At 43.6% G+C, this 18,403-nt stretch overlaps 1 protein-coding gene, 3 long non-coding RNA genes and 1 pseudogene across 5 annotated transcripts; 4 read left to right on the top strand and 1 right to left on the bottom strand.

The window, feature by feature from the left end:
• Nucleotides 1–1,236: 1,236 nt before the first annotated feature.
• Nucleotides 1,237–10,028, top strand: LOC133150038 (glycerol kinase-like; annotated as a pseudogene).
• Nucleotides 2,154–3,529, bottom strand: LOC133150059 (uncharacterized). The gene is made up of 2 exons (XR_009713728.1): nt 3,082–3,529; nt 2,154–2,990 (listed from the first exon to the last, which is right to left on the bottom strand). It is a non-coding gene; the product is annotated as an uncharacterized LOC133150059 (long non-coding RNA).
• A 68-nt stretch (nt 10,029–10,096) lies between the features above and the next one.
• LOC133150050 (NF-kappa-B inhibitor zeta-like) lies at nt 10,097–10,998 on the top strand. Of its 2 annotated transcripts, none has more exons than XM_061272342.1 (3): nt 10,097–10,314; nt 10,395–10,479; nt 10,633–10,998. In XM_061272342.1, the coding sequence occupies exons 1-3, from the start codon at nt 10,097–10,099 to the stop codon at nt 10,789–10,791; spliced, it is 462 nt and encodes a 153-aa protein (XP_061128326.1). In that variant the 3' UTR covers nt 10,792–10,998. The 2 variants fall into 2 exon arrangements, with proteins under 2 accessions (XP_061128326.1, XP_061128325.1); XM_061272341.1 differs by having other exon boundaries at nt 10,395–10,500; nt 10,633–10,996.
• A 1,421-nt stretch (nt 10,999–12,419) lies between these two features.
• LOC133150058 (uncharacterized) lies at nt 12,420–13,052 on the top strand. Its single transcript, XR_009713727.1, has 3 exons — nt 12,420–12,621; nt 12,735–12,810; nt 12,883–13,052. It is a non-coding gene; the product is annotated as an uncharacterized LOC133150058 (long non-coding RNA).
• A 46-nt stretch (nt 13,053–13,098) lies between these two features.
• LOC133150054 (uncharacterized) lies at nt 13,099–14,847 on the top strand. Its single transcript, XR_009713723.1, has 3 exons — nt 13,099–13,238; nt 13,317–13,367; nt 13,744–14,847. It is a non-coding gene; the product is annotated as an uncharacterized LOC133150054 (long non-coding RNA).
• The last annotated feature ends 3,556 nt before the right edge of the window (nt 14,848–18,403 follow it).

Raw genomic sequence — 18,403 nt, 5'->3', positions numbered from 1 at the left:
TTTTGTCTCAAGTCACAACTAAGTATTTCATTTTTCATGTGTCTAACATCTTTCCAAATAATCTACGGTGGCTTGGTGGTCCAGCCATGATGCCATTTCAATTACATTTATTCTTTTGTGGTTAAAGAGGAACGTGATCATCTGCACAAACACGTGTGTCTTACATATTAACAAAATAACATCTATAACACAATGAACGAATCTTTAAGTCTTGTAATGTACAGAATTTCCGCCGTTTCCACACGGACTCATTTCACTAACGGACGAGTACAAATAACCGCGGGAGGAGCCTGCAAGCAGTAGGGATGGGCGATACCAATGATTTTGGAGTCGATCCGATACCAAGTATTTCCTACCCAAAATACCCGATATTCGATCCGATATCGATACCGGAAGTGTAATTTCCCGCCAAAAAAACAATTTAAATGCAGTGGCATTCTTGCTCTTGGAGAGTCATCTATTGAATTTTGTAGAAAAAAGTATTACGTCATGTACATGAATTATTAACCTTTTTAGACATTAGTGCATTAGTGGAAGATGCATATTAATAGTATAACTGTAGTGGGTTGACATAATTCACCCGGAACCTAAGTTCACGTTGCCGAGTTCCGGTGGGATGTTTTACACGTGTGGGAGTTTCCTGTTTGAGGAGTGTGCGTTAGGATCTCGAGGGAAAAAGAGTCGGCCCGTGGTTGCGAGAAGATAATTATAAATGTCATTAAAACAACTGCCGTTGGCACCGTCATTTACCACTCCGCCTCCGACTCCAGTCCTTGCACACCACATAACTTTAATAAAAAGGAGCTATTCTTTACTTTTTTCTCTCTCTCTGTTATTGGGAAAAAGTTTTGTCTTTTAGTATAATCTAAAAAGAGACATGGTACCAACAGAGATGCAGGGCTTAATCGTCATGAGCAGCAAAACTATCAATTTGTAAAGCCACTGGATACTTACATTTAATATTGTAATACTTTAGTGTTGTTTATAGGAAGTGGAGTTACAAATAAAACGTATGGCGTTCGACCACAAATTGAAAAGGGGAAAACTTTATATATTTGACATATTTCACATTTTGCCTCGTTGTTATTAAGTAAAATATAATATCCCCAAACCAGACTTCTTTTGCGTTCGGACTGGGCCGCCACCGTGGCCATGCTTGTTTGTGTTTGTTTGGATTGGAACGGGGGGCGGAGGAGGAGGGCTTGGCTTGTGAGAAAAGGGGGCGGAAGCAGAGCAGGACACGCCGGTGCAGCAGGCGGAAGGAAAAGTAGGGCTAGCATGAGTGCAAGTCGTCAAATTGGAGCAGAAAAAAAATGAGGAAAAATATTATTAAATAATTGTAAGTATCGATATTTTAGCTAGGAAGATCGATACTCAAAAATGAGCAGCCTGGATCGATATATCGATCTTTTGGTATCGATCCGCCCATCCCTACTAAACTGTACCATGCGTAATTAACTAACTACTACTGTACTATGAGTACTCAGAGGGGTAACGCGTCTCGTTCGCGAGGCCAAAAGTACCAGAACACCGTCGCCTTCAAGAATGACAAATACGGAGCGAGTGTGCAAGTCAAGGTAAGACTTGTTTGCCAGACGCCCGAAAAAAACACCTATACAAATGCATGCACGAATGCTTGTTTAGTGTTTTCAAAATTGGCATTCGCTTTGTGTCAAATCTTTAACATTCTTTAAACGCAGAAGGCGAACTCCAAAATCCACGATGGACTATGTCAACACTGCAAGGGAGTTCTCGAGTGGAAAGTCAAGTACAACAAATATAAATCTCTAACACAGCCTCGGAAATGGTATGTCAATGTATAAACATAAAACAGTAAGCATGGTGATAATTGTATTCGTCTGTAACCTGAAAATGACCCTGACCCATAACCTATTGTGATGCTAATTATTTTTGCTATCACAATAATAAAGATGGATCTTTTCCTATTTCAGCATCAAATGTTCTCAGAAGACTGTGAAGGATGCTTACCATGTCATTTGTAAGCCCTGCTCTCTTCAGCTGGAAATATGCTGCAAGTGCGGGAAAGAAGAGGACATTGTCATCCCGTAAGTATTAACCAATGCGTATCGTATTTGTTTGATCAATATTTTCTCTCTAGAATTGCAGTGGTGCTATATAACATTTTAAGACCATTTCTTACAACAGAAGGATTTAATCATTTATTCTTGATTAGCATTTTATTGTTTGAGGAGGGGCGGCTCGGTGGCGCACTTGGGTAGCACGTCCGCCTCACGGTTAGGAGGGTGCGGGTTCGATTCCACCTCCGGCCCTCCCTGTGTGGAGTTTGCATGTTCTCCCCGGGCCCGCGTGGGTTTTCTCCGGGCACTCCGGTTTCCTCCCACATCCCAAAGACATGCTTGGTAGGCCGATTGAACACTCCAGATTGTCCCTAGGTGTGAGTGCGAGTGCAAGTGGTTGTTTGTCTCTGTGTGCCCTGCGATTGGCTGGCAACCGGTTCAGGGTGTCCCCCGCCTACTGCCCGATGACGGCTGGGATAGGCTCCAGCACGCCCGCGACCCCAGTGGGGACTAAGCGGTACAGAAAATGGATGGATGGATGGATGTTTGAGGAGACTGCCATCCTGTGGCTGAGTTACCTCACACAAGTTACTTTGTTTTGACAGTAGAGGGCGTAATATAGCAGATAAAAGTTGTGGTTTTGAGTCAGAAATTTGAACCGTTTCTATTTGGTTTGGGCCAAATAGGAAACAACATAACTGTGTAATTATGTCATCTCACACACACATTTACACCCTGTTGGAACCTACTACAGTTTGGGAGCTCATGCTCTCAAGTTACTAGTTGACCTCTGACTCTGACTCTGATGCTGATGATATTTTCTCCTCCACTATTATAGAGTCAACTCTCATCTGGACCAAAAAGAAGAGGACAACGGTAGCAAAGAAAAAGGCAAAAAGTGTCAAAAGGACATGGACAATGATGATGATGATGATGAAGACTGCAGTGACCCTGAGGATGAAGATGAAGTTAGTCAATCAGTCACAAAGATGACACCGTGCAAGTCTCCTCCGCTTCCAGATGTGTCTCGAGTGAAACTCACATAGTAAATGATTGCACGAGTGGAGTGTCCTGTCATCTCATCTCATTTGTTGATAATCGAATGTAGCTTACTTCAAGTCGTCTTACCACAGCCGGTTTGCGCAACACACCGGTTCTCGTTTTTCTCGCTATCGTTTGCATTTCTGACGCTTTGGCGTAGAAGAACAGATGGACAAACTCTGCAGGGGTCACGGGCCGACAATGAAGTGCTAATTCACACCACACTACATTCCTTAGCTAATCAGCGTTGCTACAGACACAATCGCCCCTCCCTTTAGTGTAGCAACGCCTCTGTAACCAGGGCAACCAAAACATTAAATAGAGGAGCACGTGGAGGGAGAACTCAGAATTGATGGAGATTGTAACCGAGTTTCCTCTCTATCGTTCTCCTCGCGAGAAAAGGCTTAATATTCTGTCTCACTTGTGGTTTGTTTGCTGTTGCTCTTCTCTTAATAGTTATTCAGTCATTGAAATAAACCTGACACCATTCCTGCAAAAATTCCACCTTTCTGCATATTAAGTTGCAGATTTGTTAGGATTTGACAACAATATGTAATTGAGCTAGACCAGGGGTGGGCAAACCTTTTGACTCGCGGGCCGAACTGGGTTCTAAATTTGGACCGGAGGGCCGGACAAGGAGCAGATGGACGTAGGCGTTGTGTGAAGTCATATAAGCTACCTGTAAAGGTCATTGCATAAAAGATCTTGGCCTTTAGTAGGTAGTAAAGCATGGATATTCCAAACAATTTTTTTGAAAACAAATGCATTTATTAACAGCATTAAAAAAATAATAATTCACTAAAAAACTGCTATCAGTGATTCTCATAAAATACGACACTGTTATTATGAAGAACAATCTCCATCACTTCAGTGCCTGCAGGTCAGATTAATGCAGTGCTTCTCAAATAGTGGGGCGCCCCCCTTGGGGGGCGCCGTGCTATACCTGGGGGGGCGCTAGTTTCAATCCCTGCTATGTGTACAAATCATATTCAAAATGCATTTTTTTACAATAAACTTGAGAGCCTCCCGTTCATTTTCAGTGGGAACAGTGTTGTTGGTCTCCCTTTTTTGCTAGTGCGTCATAGTCTGGAGTAAAATTTGTTGTGGCAATTCTTAGGCGAGATCCGAGGTGTTGGTCCGTTTACCTTGATCTGTGACGGGTTGATGTTGATGTGGCTGAACGTCACGTCGCGTACGTCGAGCCAAATTGTCCACTCTTTTTTAACATTCGGCACTCACTTCTTTTTTTCGGCCCACTCATTTTAATGGAAGGATTCCAGGGGAAGGTTTGTGGGTGGCTTTAGCGCAAAACTGCATCTGAAAGCTCAGCGCGCGAATTATAAGAATGCTGTCGTCAAAACCCACGCTCTAAATTCGGGACTGATACGAATAGAGCGAGAGTGCGCCAAGTCCGTACTACGGAGTACGTACACGCACTTGTGAGTGTGCACCGAGCTTTCTGACACGGCTTCCGGTAGTAAATGCGCAGGCGAGCGCTTCGCCATCTACTGGGAAAACGCAGTCATTGCAGGCAAAATGACCAAAAAAAAAAACGTTTAATACAATTTGTTCAGGGTTGGCGGGCCGGATTAAACGGTCCCGTGGGCCGGATGTGGCCCGCGGGCCGTAGTTTGCCCACCCCTGAGCTAGACACTGCCTCCAATAGAATTGGAACTCGTTTTTATTTTTCCAGCAGACCAAAATGAACCTAATATTTTTTTTGTATTTTTATTTTTTTAATATATCATTGCTGTGTCATGGCAATATGATTGACAGCTCACACCGGTGGTGTAGGGGCCATTCCAGCTTCGTCACCCGCCCACTCTCCCTCCCTCTCTCTTTCCTTCCTTCCTTCCTTCCTTCCTTCCTTCCTTCCTTCCTTCCTTCCTTCCTTCCTTCCTTCCTTCCTTCCTTCCTTCCTTCCTTCATTCCTTCCTTCCTTCCTTCCTTCCTTCCTTCCTTCCTTCCTTCCTTCCTTCCTTCCTTCCTTCCTTCCTTCCTTCCTTCCTTCCTTCCTTCCTTCCCTCCCCCTCTTCTTTCCTTCCTCCCTTTCTCCCCCTGCGACTCCCACCTCCCCCTCCGGGCGTCAGTGACGTGCACTTTGAGAGCGGGACCTGCCCTCCCGTCGCCATTTTTTCGACTCGTACTCGCACTCTTCGGCGGGCGCTCACTGTCGCATTGCTTAAAGAGCGAGCGCCTTTGTGTTTTAGGATGAACAGCAGAGACCAAAGGAACAAGGCAAAGTGTTGTGAAATAAAATATTACCTGTAATACGCATTTTGTTATTTGCTGATTGAAACTGCTAATTAAACTGTGAATTGAAACTAATGGGAAGAAAACAACTCTCGCTCTTTATATAGCTGACGTGTCTTGCGCATCCGTTCTGTGCATTTAATTTCACAACACTTTGCCTTGTTCCTTTCTTCTCTGCTGTTCACTTCAGACACGCTCCATGCGACCGCAATGCTCTCGTATCAGACAAGGCTTGCTCGATCACCTTGGGGGGCGCGGTGCTATTCCTGGGGGGGCGCGTGTGACCCTGGGGAACAGGCTTTTTTTTTGGCAGTACTAGAATAAAGTGTAATTGCGCGTTTACTACAGCAGGGGGCAGTGGCGCTCTCATTGTTACTTCTGTGACGTTTGCGACAGTGCAACATTTTACGACGTACAAGACAAGTTAGGATAGTCACGGTGGGGAAGGGGGGGCGCAAATAGTTTTCTTCTTGCTAGGGGGGGGCGTAACAGAAAATAATTGAGAAGCACTGGTTTAACCGGAGGCAAATCCGGAGGGGTCCACTGCACCGATGTGACCAATGCTAGCCGGACCATGTTGTTCATTGTTCAATATTCACACGATGGACTGGGACCCGGAGCTGTGCAAGTATGACACCTAGTGGTCACCCGTGTACGTGCAACATTAGCTCCGCGACCCTTCACTTGTGCTTTTTCTTGATTCCAATCAGATATTTTGGTATCCCAATGGAGATTCTGCCCCGAGTGAGAAGTTCCTCTGAAATCTACGGCCTCATGGTGAGCCACCGTCACAATTTTTTTTTTCTTTTTAATATTGCCAGGCCGCTTCCGAAATAACCAGAGCTGTTGCGAGTGCATGAACGTTGACTGAGAAACTCTTGTCGGCATTATTTTTGTGTGCCATTGTCTCCCCTCTCTCACCGGTAGAAAATAAGTTCTAGCTGGGTAAGTCATTTTGTAACTCGCCACTTCCCTCATCGGGCTAAAGTTAGTCACCCGGCCGCTTCCGTTCCGCACGCTCATTTCCAACTTGTATTGCCGAACAAGTTTGAAGAATGCAAAGGCAAAATGTGCCGTTCTAATTGAATGTAAACATTCTTACGCTGCCATTTGGAAATGGGCTGTTTGGCTTTGCTTCTCATGTGACCTGACGCTCGCCATCTTCTGCATGAATAAATCTCTTCACTCCTTCAACGCGCCTCACAAAGGAGTGAAGACATTGATCCATGTCCACTTGAACACTGCTCTGTTTAAAAATGTATCCTTGTCCCTGCGGGTTTTTTTTTTTTTTTTACAAGATATTTTTGTTTATTTGTTGGACAAGAATTTGTTTTGCTGGGCATTTTCCGAGATATTCCTTGTTAAAATTGAACATTATTTGTGGGGAAAGCAGAGAGCTCATGCAACCTGCGCTATTTAAATCAATATCACCATAAGGTGCCTTTGAGACGTCACCAAGAACAACCCTTTTCCATTGAACTTCATATTTATTCGATATAGTCGATGTAATACTGTTTGAATTGCATATCGGTAAAACACCCCATTCACTTGAAAGAAATGAATCAATGCACCGCAAGTGGAATTTGCTGACATCCAACTACACACAAATGATGGCAAATTATAAAATGGTGTCTTTTTTCCAAACTCAAAAGTTGTATAACTAAAGAATTGCGATGAGGACACCAGTGGCACCTTATCGGGATATGAAGGTGTTTAATATTGCTTTATGGCAGCTGTTATTTGCCTCAATGTGGTCAAATAATCTGGGCAAGGTGGTTTCACATGAGCACCAAAGTTTTGTGTTTTGAGCATTTTCGCAATAGAATCTACCTGGGTCTTTCATTCAATGTCACCCGTGAATGTGCTTTCGTCTATTATTATTATTAATTAGTGACAAGAAATAAACGACAGTCCACCCAATGAATGTTCTGTGATCGCTTGGCAGAAATCAGGAGCGCTTTCCGGCATTCCCATTTCAGGGGTAAGTATTTCTCCATTTTTTTCAGCCCGTGCAAATGGCCGCAAATGTGACGCTTGTGCTTTTCCTCGTTAGTGTCTTGGCGATCAGTCGGCAGCGCTGGTTGGGCAGATGTGCTTCCAGGACGGGCAAGCCAAAAACACGTAAGTGCGCGCGCCATGTAGCTAAGATTAAAAATATATATATACCGTAATTTTCGGACTATAAGTCGCACCGGAGTATAAATCGCACCAGCCATAAAATGCCCAAAAAAGTAAAAAAAAACAACATATATATGTATATAAGTTGCTCCTGAGTATAAGTCGCCCCCCCCCACCCAAACTATGAAAAAAAACGCGACTTATAGTCCGAAAACTACGGTATATTTTACCCAAGTAACATGGTTCCATTTTTTTGTTTTGTGTTCTACTAGGTATGGAACAGGCTGCTTTTTGCTACGCAACACTGGCCCCAAGGTGTCGCCACTGAGCCGCAAATGTCTGGAGCTTGTCGTGTTGCCTTCAATGTTGAGCCGCTGTGTCTTTTTTTGCAGCCTGTCATGTCCGAGCACGGGCTTCTCACCACCGTGGCTTACAAACTGGGTCGAGACAAAACCCGCCTGCTACGCCTTAGAGGTACAGCACCAGGAAGACGATTGTTCTGTTTTGCAGCCTCGTCCCACACCGTGTGTCGTTCCCGCCAGGGTTCCGTGGCCATCGCGGGAGCCGTTGGCTGCAGGATAATCTCGGCATCATCGAGTCGTCCGAGGAGCTCGGTATGTCGTTTGATATCGTGTATCGAGAGTTTGTCGTACAACCCGTGTAATATTTTTGTGCGCAGAGAAACTGGCCGCATCGGTTGGGACATCCTACGGTTGTTATTTCGTTCCTGCTTTCTCGGGCCTTTACGCGCCGTACTGGGAGCCCAGTGCGAGAGGGTAGGACCCAGTTTGGAACACGCTGAGCCAGACTTTTTGGTGACGGACACTTTCTTCGTGCCACAGGGTCATTTGCGGCTTAACCCGGTTTACAAATAAGAGTCACCTCGCTTTCGCCACCTTGGAAGCGGTCTGCTTCCAGACACGAGAGGTGCCCACACACACTGGAACCCTTTTGCTCCTGCTTTTTTGAAGTCGAGCGGCCATTTTTTATTTATTTTTTGCAGATTCTGGACGCCATGAATCAGGACAGCGGCATCCCACTCACCCAGCTGCAGGTGGACGGGGGTATGACGTCCAACAGGTTGCTGATGCAGCTACAGGCCGACATACTCTGCATCCCCGTCGGTAGGCCTCGCCTTCGCCCTCCACATCCTCGTCGTCACTCTTTGACCCCAACCGTGTGAATGTTTTTTGTAGCAGAATTTAAAAAAAGAAAAATTGTCTTTAGTTTCCAAACAATCCCCTTTCTTAATTTTCCCTCAGTGAAACCATCCATGCCGGAGACCACCGCTCTGGGCGCAGCGATGGCGGCCGGCGCAGCGGAGGGCGTGAGCGTGTGGAGTTTGAACCCGGACGACTTGAGCGAAGTCACGTCGGAGAAGTTTGAGCCTCAGATCAACCCCGAAGGTATGTTTTCAAAAAGCCCACCCCGCTGTCCATGACGTGACGTTTTCCCACGTCCGTGTCCGGCAGAAAGCGAGTTTCGCTATGCCCGCTGGAAGAAAGCCGTTCAGAAGTCAATGAACTGGGAGACCACCGAGCTTCCCACCAATGGAAATGGTAGGGCTTCACGATCGGGAGGCTCCTCACCGTGACTCGAACGCTTGTTATCTGGTGGTCAGGTGAATGCAGCATCTTCTGCAGTGCCCCGCTGGGCTTCTACATCATGGGCAGCATGCTGATGCTCATTGGAGCCAATTACATTGCAGGTGAGTGTCCGTCCGTCTGTTTTCATCATGAGAGCAATCGGGGAAATTCATGAGCTTTTTCTGTCTTATCTCAAGGGCACAACTAGTCTCCTGGCAGCCAGCGAGGACAAAGACCTACTGTTGATTAAAAAAAAAAAAAAAGGCAACATCTTGAAATAGTCGACTGTAAAAATATGTAACCTAAAATAAATCAGTATGAAAAAGGTCAGTCTAAAAAATTTACGATGGAAAAAAAAATTCAACTGGAAAAAAAAATCAGCTAAAAATTGCCCACCAAAAAATCAGCTAAAAGAAATCTGCAAAAAACAAACAAATCTGAAACATCTGGGTACTGTATTAAATGTCACTTTTCAGCATCAAAATTCAATGTAAAAAAAAAAGTCAACATCTTGAAATGGTCAACTGTAAAAATATTTAACCTAAAAGAAATTAGTGCAAAAAAAGTCAGTCTAAAAAAACTTAGAATGAAAAAAAAATTAAATTGGAAAAAAAAAATCTGCTAAAAATTGCCCGCCAAAAAATCTGCTAAAAAAATCCGCAAAAAAAAAAAAAAATGAAACATCTGGATACTGTATTAAATGTCACTTTTCAGCATCAAAATTCAATGTAAAAAAAAAAAAAGTCAACATCTTGAAATGGTCAACTGTAAAAATATTTAACCTAAAAGAAATTAGTGCAAAAAAAGTCAGTCTAAAAAAATTCGCAATGAAAAAAAAATTAAACTGGAAAAAAAAATCAACTAAAAATTGCCTGCCAAAAAATCTGCTAAAAAATGTGCCTGCAGAAAAAAAAAAGAAGAAAAAAATCTGCAAAAAAAAGAAGAAAAAAATCTGCAAAAAAATAAATAAAATCATCTGTATTAAATGTCACTTTTGTAAAAGTTGTGGGACTTCAAGCAAAGTTTCTCCAAACACAGGTAGAAAATTCTCCCCAAGTCATGTCTAGGGCTGACCTCCAGAAAAGGAAACGTTTGCTGGATGAAATCCCTGTAAATCCACCGAAGATCCCTCCTTGCGCCTACCAGCCTGGTCCTGAGCCACCCCCTCCCCAGGAGTATCAGCTCACATTATTTCAGTGGCAAATCCAACAAGAAGCGCGCAAGTTTGAAGGAGTCGCTCCCGAGTTGCTGAGCAAACAAGATGCCGACGGTGACACGTAAGTACACCTTCATTTTTCTCCAGCCACTTTGATAAGATGCATTCCAGACCACTTTGGACATGTTGTCACTGTTGCAGATGTCTTCACATAGCTGTGGCCCAAGGCAGAAGAGCTCTGGCCTACATGCTTGCTTCCAAGATGGCCGTCTACGGTGCTTTAGAGGTGAAAGAGCACAATGGGCAGGTAGCGGAGCTCCTCTCGGTCGCCATCAAGTCTCTTCACAATTTTACAAATGTGTGGCTGTCCGTCTAAGTAAAAATTAACAGGTAGGAGTGGAAATATGCATGCCACCTTTTTGTTGGCTTGTGCCTTCAGACGCCGCTTCAGGTGGCCGCGGCAGCCAATCAGCACCTCATCGTAGGTGACCTGCTAGAGCACGGAGCAAATGTCAACACCGCAGACTTGTGGGGGCGCTCCCCTCTGCACATTTGCGCTGAGAAAGGATTCCACCTCTGTCTTCAGGTTTGGAGTTGATCATTTTGGAAAAATGACTTTTTATATCGTGAAATTTAGGGAATGCCCTTTTATTGACCTGAAAACTAACCAGGGTCCAAAGAGTTGCCTCATATAGAAAACTTTGTCCAAAGAATGTACTCCCAATAGTTGCAACCGAACACCCTTTGCAGATTTTTCCAATGTTCATATTTTTTTTCTGTTTTAAAAGTTTTTGGAGGGAGGATACTCAGTTTGAAAAATGTTTGTTGGAATGGGTGTCAATTAAATGCAGGTTTATATAATGCATATAAATGACCTCAATTCAATTTTTCAATTAAACAAACAAACAAACAAACAAACAAAACAAATCCCCCTCTACCAGCCACAAAAAAATCTAAAAACGCTGTAAATATTGAACGCAAATGACGACTTGAGTCAATTTAGTTTTCTTTGCGTTTGCGTTGTTGTATTATGCTGCCATCTAGTGGTCAGGTGATATACACTTGAGCTGCAATGAATTAATCATGACACAAATTGTCTAGCTCTTTATATATTGTGCTTAATATTTTTGTTATTTATTAAGTTTGTTATTGAAAGCATTACAAAAATGTTTTATTTTTTTGGAAGCTGGACACGAATTATTATTCTTTTATGTGAGATAATGAAGTGTGAATGAGTTGCCTACACTGGTCTCCATTTTTGATACTTTGTGCATCCACAGATCATCTGGAGGACTTTCTCCATGCCCGAATGTTGTCATTTATTTGTGTTTAGTATCACTTCTAGGAATTGTAAATGAAGTTATTGCCGTCATGGTATTTATGGATCTGCGGGTGCGGAGGGGAACAGTACCACACCATTTAATATTGTCTGTTTTTCCAAAAGGCTTTCTGCTGAACTTGCAGCAAGGCATTTTCACATTGTCACATATGGCAAGACACTATCTCAATGTCCCTGTGTGTAATATAACCCTTACTGTTGCAACATGAATAAAGTTAAAGGAATGGAGATGATGTGGTGATTTTTAAGTATCCATTTATTGATGTCACTTTGTTTTGCCTGGGTTCAAAATACTACAGACTTATGTCATATTCATTTAGTGTATAGTTAGGAGGCGTTTAATGACTCAAAAAAAATCGGAATTAAGGGGTTTAAATCTCAAAATCGATTGAATAAAATCAGAAAGAACAACGATTAATCTAAATGTCCACAATTGACGAACCATACGCCATGGATGCGTTTTTTTTTTTTTTTTCGTGTCTGTCTGTATAGAACACCTTGTACTTTGTGTCGTTAACCGCACGTCAATTCTTTGTTGACGAAAACAACCATATCGCCACAGATGCGTTTATTTCGTGTTTGTCTGTATAAAAGACCGCGTACTCTGATCTTTGTGTCAGCCTTTAACTAACTTTAATTTAACCGCACGTCAATTCTTTGTTGACGAAAACAACCATATCGCCACAGATGCGTTTATTTCGTGTTTGTCTGTATAAAAGACCGCGTACTCTGATCTTTGTGTCAGCCTTTAACTAACTTTAATTTAACCGCACGTCAGTTCTTTGTTGACAAAAACAAGGGGCGTCCTCGTCAATCCGACGTCACTAGAACGCGGCATAAAAATAGGTGGATGTTTGTGCGTGATATATGTATTGATATGAATCAGACCCAAGACGACAGCTGTTGTTTCAGTCACTTTCTCTATTGAACTGCCGCGCCGCGCCTCCCCTCATGACGTCACACAACACAGCCCGACATCCCTAACAGTGGACTGTCACCCTGGTAACAGGCGTCTGAGCAGAGGGCAATTTAGCGTTTTATTTGGTTGCCTTGAACTACTTTTCTTTTGCCATGAATTGTATTGATGAGGTAAGTGATTTTCTCTGTTGGAGGTGGACATCTGACCGCCGGGGTCATTTCACTAAACAGGTCTCTCATTTCTCTGAACCGAACCCTGATCTCTTTTTATTTGAATGTTGTAGAATTAAAGTACCAGATGATTATGGATGCACCCAAGCAAAGCCAAGTAGGTGTTGGACCTGGCGTTCAAATGCGAAGGTGAATATGTCCCCAAGTTTCCTGTTATGTGAAATCGAAGTGAACTAACATGAGACTGTTATTGTTGATTAGAAACATGGGAGACTATGCCGAGGTTCACGGACCCTACAGAGCCAATCGCGGGTATTCAGCCTCGCTGCAGCCTCTCCAAGTCCACAACGGTCTGTCTAATCCACCGCGTGCGTCCACCCTGAGGGAATGTGAGCTCATCATCCGTCAGCTGTACAACACCAACCGTTTACAGTCCCAGCAAGTGAGGCTCACATTTCAAAGCCTTTGCCATGCATTGTGTGTCTCAACTCACGGCAACATTTGTGCGTCTTCCAGATTGTGCGCTACAAGGAGTTGCTGAAAGATATTGGGCTCAACAAGAGAATCACCCCCGAAAACTACAACCTGACCAAAGCCTTCCTTGCGGATGATATTTGGTAAGGTATCAGAAAGCGTCGCTGTGTTAGCCGTGACGTGGAAATGGTAAATTTCCAATCGAAGCGTTTTGTTTGCAGCAAATTCTCTGACAACACATTTCCGAAACTGGATCTGAAAACAGAAAAAACGTAAGTGATTCTCATTTTATTTGTCCTTACATGTGTATTTGAATGAAGGGATAGGAATTAAAACGTTTTCTTTTTAAATACAATTCTTTGATGAATCAACAAAATAGATGACGTTACTTGATTATCAAAATGATCATTAATTGCAGCCCTACTTGACTATATTTGGTGTCAAACACTTCAATGCACCTTTCCATATCCAAGTGTGGAAAAAAAAAACACTTTGGTGTTTAAAAATATCTCTTAAATACTTTTGTAGACAAGTCAGGTACTATTTTAGTCAAGTGGAAGCCTGAAAAAGAATCAGCGACTGTTTTGGTCTTGCCATCTGCCTCCAGTCTACGTTCTAGTTAGGAATTGTGTTTTTGTCCTCCCCCAGGACCGCCGTTGGCCTCCCGGCGCTCACGCAGGGCCTCAACTCATCTGTGGCGGAGCGCCAGAGACGGAATCGCGCCGTGCACAGAAGCCACGTCAAGGGCACGGTGCGATGAGATGATCCAGATGCTCACCTCTCAGCTGCAACTTCGGGGACATGCAAAGTCAGTGTCCGTGTGATGTCACAGATCAAACAGCCAATCAAAAAGCCGTGGAAGAACCGAGAGAAATGTTTTCGCTGAGTAGAAGCTTGTAAACGGCAGGGATTTACAGTACCTAATGTCACCAAAGACACATATATATATATATATCATTGTCAATTATTCTCAAAGCATCCCCTGATCTTAAGCCCCCCAAAAGAGCTACGAAAAACTCCCAAAAACCCTACTAAAAAAAATCATTTTATTTAATCGTAGTTATATATTTATCATAAATGTATCATTTATTCATATTACCTTACCATACTACCATATAACCCTAACCCTAAATATTTCTGACACGTCACCGGTCCGTAGCTTTCCATTCGCTTGTGAGTTACTCCATCATACCATATTCATTCCGGGTATTGAGAGCCAGGCTTCCTTAGTGGAGTTGTTGGTCCTCTGGGATCTCACCCCCAGCAACACGGGTTTCAATTTTGGTCGGGCCTAAAAAAATTATTATGCCCTGCATTTGACTAGGGGTGTAACGATACATCGATACGCATCGATTAATCGATCGTAGAGCACTAGATCGCGATACATCGTGAATGAACCGCAGCAGGCTTTAAGATATCGGCAAATATCGTCTCGTAGTTCTTTATATCGATATTATATCGTAGCGTGAAACAACCCGCCATTTACACCCCTACATTTGACCCATCCCCATGTGATCGAGGCTTCCGTAGTGTGGTGGTTTGTGTTCTGGGCTTTCACTCCAGCGACATGGGTTTGAGTCTGGGTCCAGCCTAAAAAATAAATTTGCAACACAGTTGATCGTGTATTTCCCCATTTAACCATCCACCTCCCTGAAGCTTAGGGTTGGGTTTAGAGCTAAGGTTAGGTTTAGAGCTAGTGTTTGGGTTAGAGCTGGGGCTAGGGTTAGCGTTAGAGCTAGGGTTAAGGTAAGAGTTAGAGCTACGGTTAGAACTAGCTCTAACCCTAACCCTAGCCACAGCTCTAACCCTAACACTAGCTCTAAACCTAACCCTAGCTCTTAACCTAACCCTAAGCTTTAGGGAGGTGTGCCGTTTTTTTCCGTGTATAGTGCGCCCCCGTGTGTAGTACGCACCCCTAAAAATGGCATGCTGATGCTGAAAAAAAGCTTGTACCCATGTACAATTTTTTTTTTTAATTTTTTTTTTTTTTTTAAGTCCCAATGATCGTCACACACGCAGGGAGGCAATGGGTCCCATTTTTAGTCTTTGGTATGGTCTTAACTAGGCTGGATGTCATTTTTTTTGTTGGCGTTGATTTCTCCGACTGCCCGTAAACGCACCACCGCGTCTGATACGAGAGCATTGCGGTCGCATGGAGCGTGTTTGAAGTGAACAGCAGAGAAGAAAGGAACAAGGCAAAGTGTTGTGAAATAAAATATTACCTGTAATACGGATTTAGGTAGAGAACTGAACTCTCGCTCTTTATATAGCTGACGTGTCTTGCGCATCCGTTCTGGGCATCTGTAATGGCGGCCTCCGTATGATATCCGGTTTGCGGTGACAGAGCCGTCGCTGAAATTTAGAAGATATTTTTAAAGTCCTGATCTAAAATTTAAGTGGACCTCAGTGCGCACTGCGCAGGGAGCTTAATTTGGTGTGGTCGCGCAACCGCAGCGCGCCGGGCGCTCACTGTCGCATTGCTTAAAGAGCGCCTTTGTGTTTTAGGATGAACAGCAGAGACCAAAGGAACAAGGCAAAGTGTTGTGAAATAAAATATTACCTGTAATACGCATTTTGTTATTTGCTGATTGAAACTGCTAATTAAACTGTGAATTGAAACTAATAGGAAGAAAACAACTCTCGCTCTTTATATAGCTGACGTGTCTTGCGCATCCGTTCTGTGCATTTTATTTCACAACACTTTGCCTTTCTTCTCTGCTGTTCACTTCAGACACTCGTATCAGACGCTTGCTCGATCACCTTGGGGGGCGCGGTGCTATTCCTGGGGGGGGCGCGTGTGACCCTGGGGAACAGGCTTTTTTTTTGGCAGTACTAGAAGAAAGTGTAATTGCGCGTTTACTACAGCAGGGGGCAGTGGCGCTCTCATTGTTACTTCTGTGACGTTTGCGACAGTGCAACATTTTACGACTTACAAGACAAGTTAGGATAGTCACGGTGGGGAGGGGGGGCGCGAATAGTTCTCTTCTCTTCTCTCTAGTTTTCTTCTTGCTAGGGGGGGGGGCGTAACAGAAAATAATTGAGAAGCACTGGTTTACGGGCAGTCGGAGAAATCAACGCCAACAAAAAAAATTACATCCAGCCTAGTTAAGACCATACCAAAGACTATAAGAATGGGACCCATTGCCTCCCTACGTGTGTGACGAGCATTGGGACTTAAAAAAAAAAAAAAAAAATTAAAAATTTTTTTGTACCCATGTATAATGCGCACCCCAGATTTGAGGACAATAAATTAGTTAAATTTTGCGCACTATACACGGAAAAAAACACTATGGTTAGTTATATGGGGCACGAGCCACTAGTGTTGCAAGTTTATTTTTTCGGCCACACCCAGATTCAAACCTGTGTCGCTGGGGTGAGAGCCCAGAGGACTAACCACTCCACTACGGAGGCCTCGATCACATGGGGATGGGTCAAATGCAGGGCATAATAATTTTTTTGGGCCCCACCAAACTTGAAACCCGTGTTGCTGGGGGTGAGAGCCCAGAGGACCAACAACTCCACTAAGGAAGCCTGGCTCTCAATACCCGGAATGAATATGGTTTGATGGAGTAACTCACAAGCGAATGGTCAACCTTTATTTACGCCAGGGAAAAATCATGGCCAAAGCTTAATTGAAAGTGAAAAGTGCCACACCCGCCCTCACCCCCACTTTCTGTTTGATCTGTGATGTCACACGGACACTCCTTTAGGTACGTCGCCATTTTCAAGCGTACCTAAAAACACGTCAGTTCATTAGAGAAAAATGATGGCCAAAGCTGAACTGAAAGTGAAAAGTGCCACACCCGCCCTCACCTGTTGCTGTAACGTCACACAGTTAACCAAATGTCCAATTTTTGCTATTTAAAAACTACTACAAGTGTTACAAAATCAAGATCACCCAAAGAGAAGCATCATCTCCCCGTTGTTGCATCCCTTCATGTATATAAGTTAGCCGTGCATTAAAGAAGTGTTGTTTCAGTGAGTTGTTCTTTCTTTCCTTGGCAAATCGCATTTCGACATTCTGACTTATATAGTTCACGCCAGGAGGGAGACGCAACACCTTCACTGACTAATCCGTTGATGCACAAGAAGGCATTTCACTCCTTGACTCGTCCGCAAAGTCCGGATTCGTTCCCTCACTGATCCGTTCTCGCGATGAACTGGAAATGCAAATCACACAAGTTCCGTCACTGACTCGTAAAGTCCCTCCTCCATCTAACGCTCGCTGGCGCTGCTGATTGGCTGATTTTCTTCTTCGTTTTGTTTTACGGCGAGGTAGCACCAGCTTCAATGGGCATCACTTTAGGAAGTGATTCGTGCATTTACTCTCGTTCACTGAAAAGATTCGTTCTTTTTGAACGAATTGTTCACTCACAAGCCAACACTATTTGAAATCTTTTTGACATTTCAGCGAGCCCACATTAAGAGAGGGAGGAAACGCAGCAAACACCTCACGTGCAGAGGTGCAGGTGTTACCTCGAGGAGGCGGAGCTCGGCAAATAAAGTTGATAGTAATCATACCAACTTTGACCTTGCCCTTTATGTTTTGCCGTGAATGTTTGATGGGATTCCTTTTGTTTGTAGCGCATTTAGTATTTGCATTAGGTCCATTAACATGCACTGAGAGCTGCACAGCTGCAGCCACAAGGGAAATGATGACTGAAACCTCGAAAACCAAAGGAGCCAGCCACATTTCCTTTTTTTTTTCATCTTCTATCTGGCATGCGATTAGATGCCATGTCATGCTAGTTCACTTATCTAACGTGTTTCTTTTCAGCGCCGGTTCTATTGGGTTTTTGGATTTTTTCTTTACACCATTTGTTGGAATAATTTAAGTAAAGCCTTGTCATTTATGAGTTTATGGCTTTCCTTTCATCTAGGTTCTTTCTCTTGAGTGACTTTTGATCTCTGTCAGCCATATGTGTCCTTCCTGTCCTTATGTTATCTGTGTGTTTTTGTTCCTGTAAGAGGTAAACACAGTTTGAAGTGGTTGCGTACAAGTTATCCCATATTTACTCAAGTCTTGTTCAAGGGTTTCGGACAAGTCACTCATTGTTATTGCGTGTTAATTTACTAAGTAGATAAAGTCTAGCCAAGGTTTAGTTGCATTGTTCCACAGGAGTTATCTGATCTTGCTCGCGGACGACTCGGCCATGACAACTGTAGAAGAACAGATGGACAAACTCTGCAGGGGTCACGGGCCGACAATGAAGTGCTAATTCACACCACACTACATTCCTTAGCTAATCAGCGTTGCTACAGACACAATCGCCCCTCCCTTTAGTGTAGCAACGCCTCTGTAACCAGG

This window comes from Syngnathus typhle, linkage group LG2 (genome assembly GCF_033458585.1).
Source record: "Syngnathus typhle isolate RoL2023-S1 ecotype Sweden linkage group LG2, RoL_Styp_1.0, whole genome shotgun sequence".
Lineage (NCBI taxonomy): Eukaryota > Metazoa > Chordata > Actinopteri > Syngnathiformes > Syngnathidae > Syngnathus > Syngnathus typhle.
The sequence above is the reverse complement of the archived record's forward strand: the minus strand, read 5'-3'. Positions and strand labels throughout refer to the sequence as shown.

What these genes read in the sequence shown, in the direction of transcription:
- LOC133150050 (XM_061272341.1), top strand. Translation starts at nt 10,097, where the DNA reads ATGTCTAGGGCTGACCTCCAGAAAAGGAAACGTTTGCTGGATGAAATC. An exon ending in CAAGATGCCGACGGTGACAC is followed by an intron (nt 10,315 to 10,394) that starts GTAAGTACACCT and finishes TCACTGTTGCAG; the next exon opens with ATGTCTTCACATAGCTGTGG. An exon ending in TGAAAGAGCACAATGGGCAG is followed by an intron (nt 10,501 to 10,632) that starts GTAGCGGAGCTC and finishes TTGTGCCTTCAG; the next exon opens with ACGCCGCTTCAGGTGGCCGC.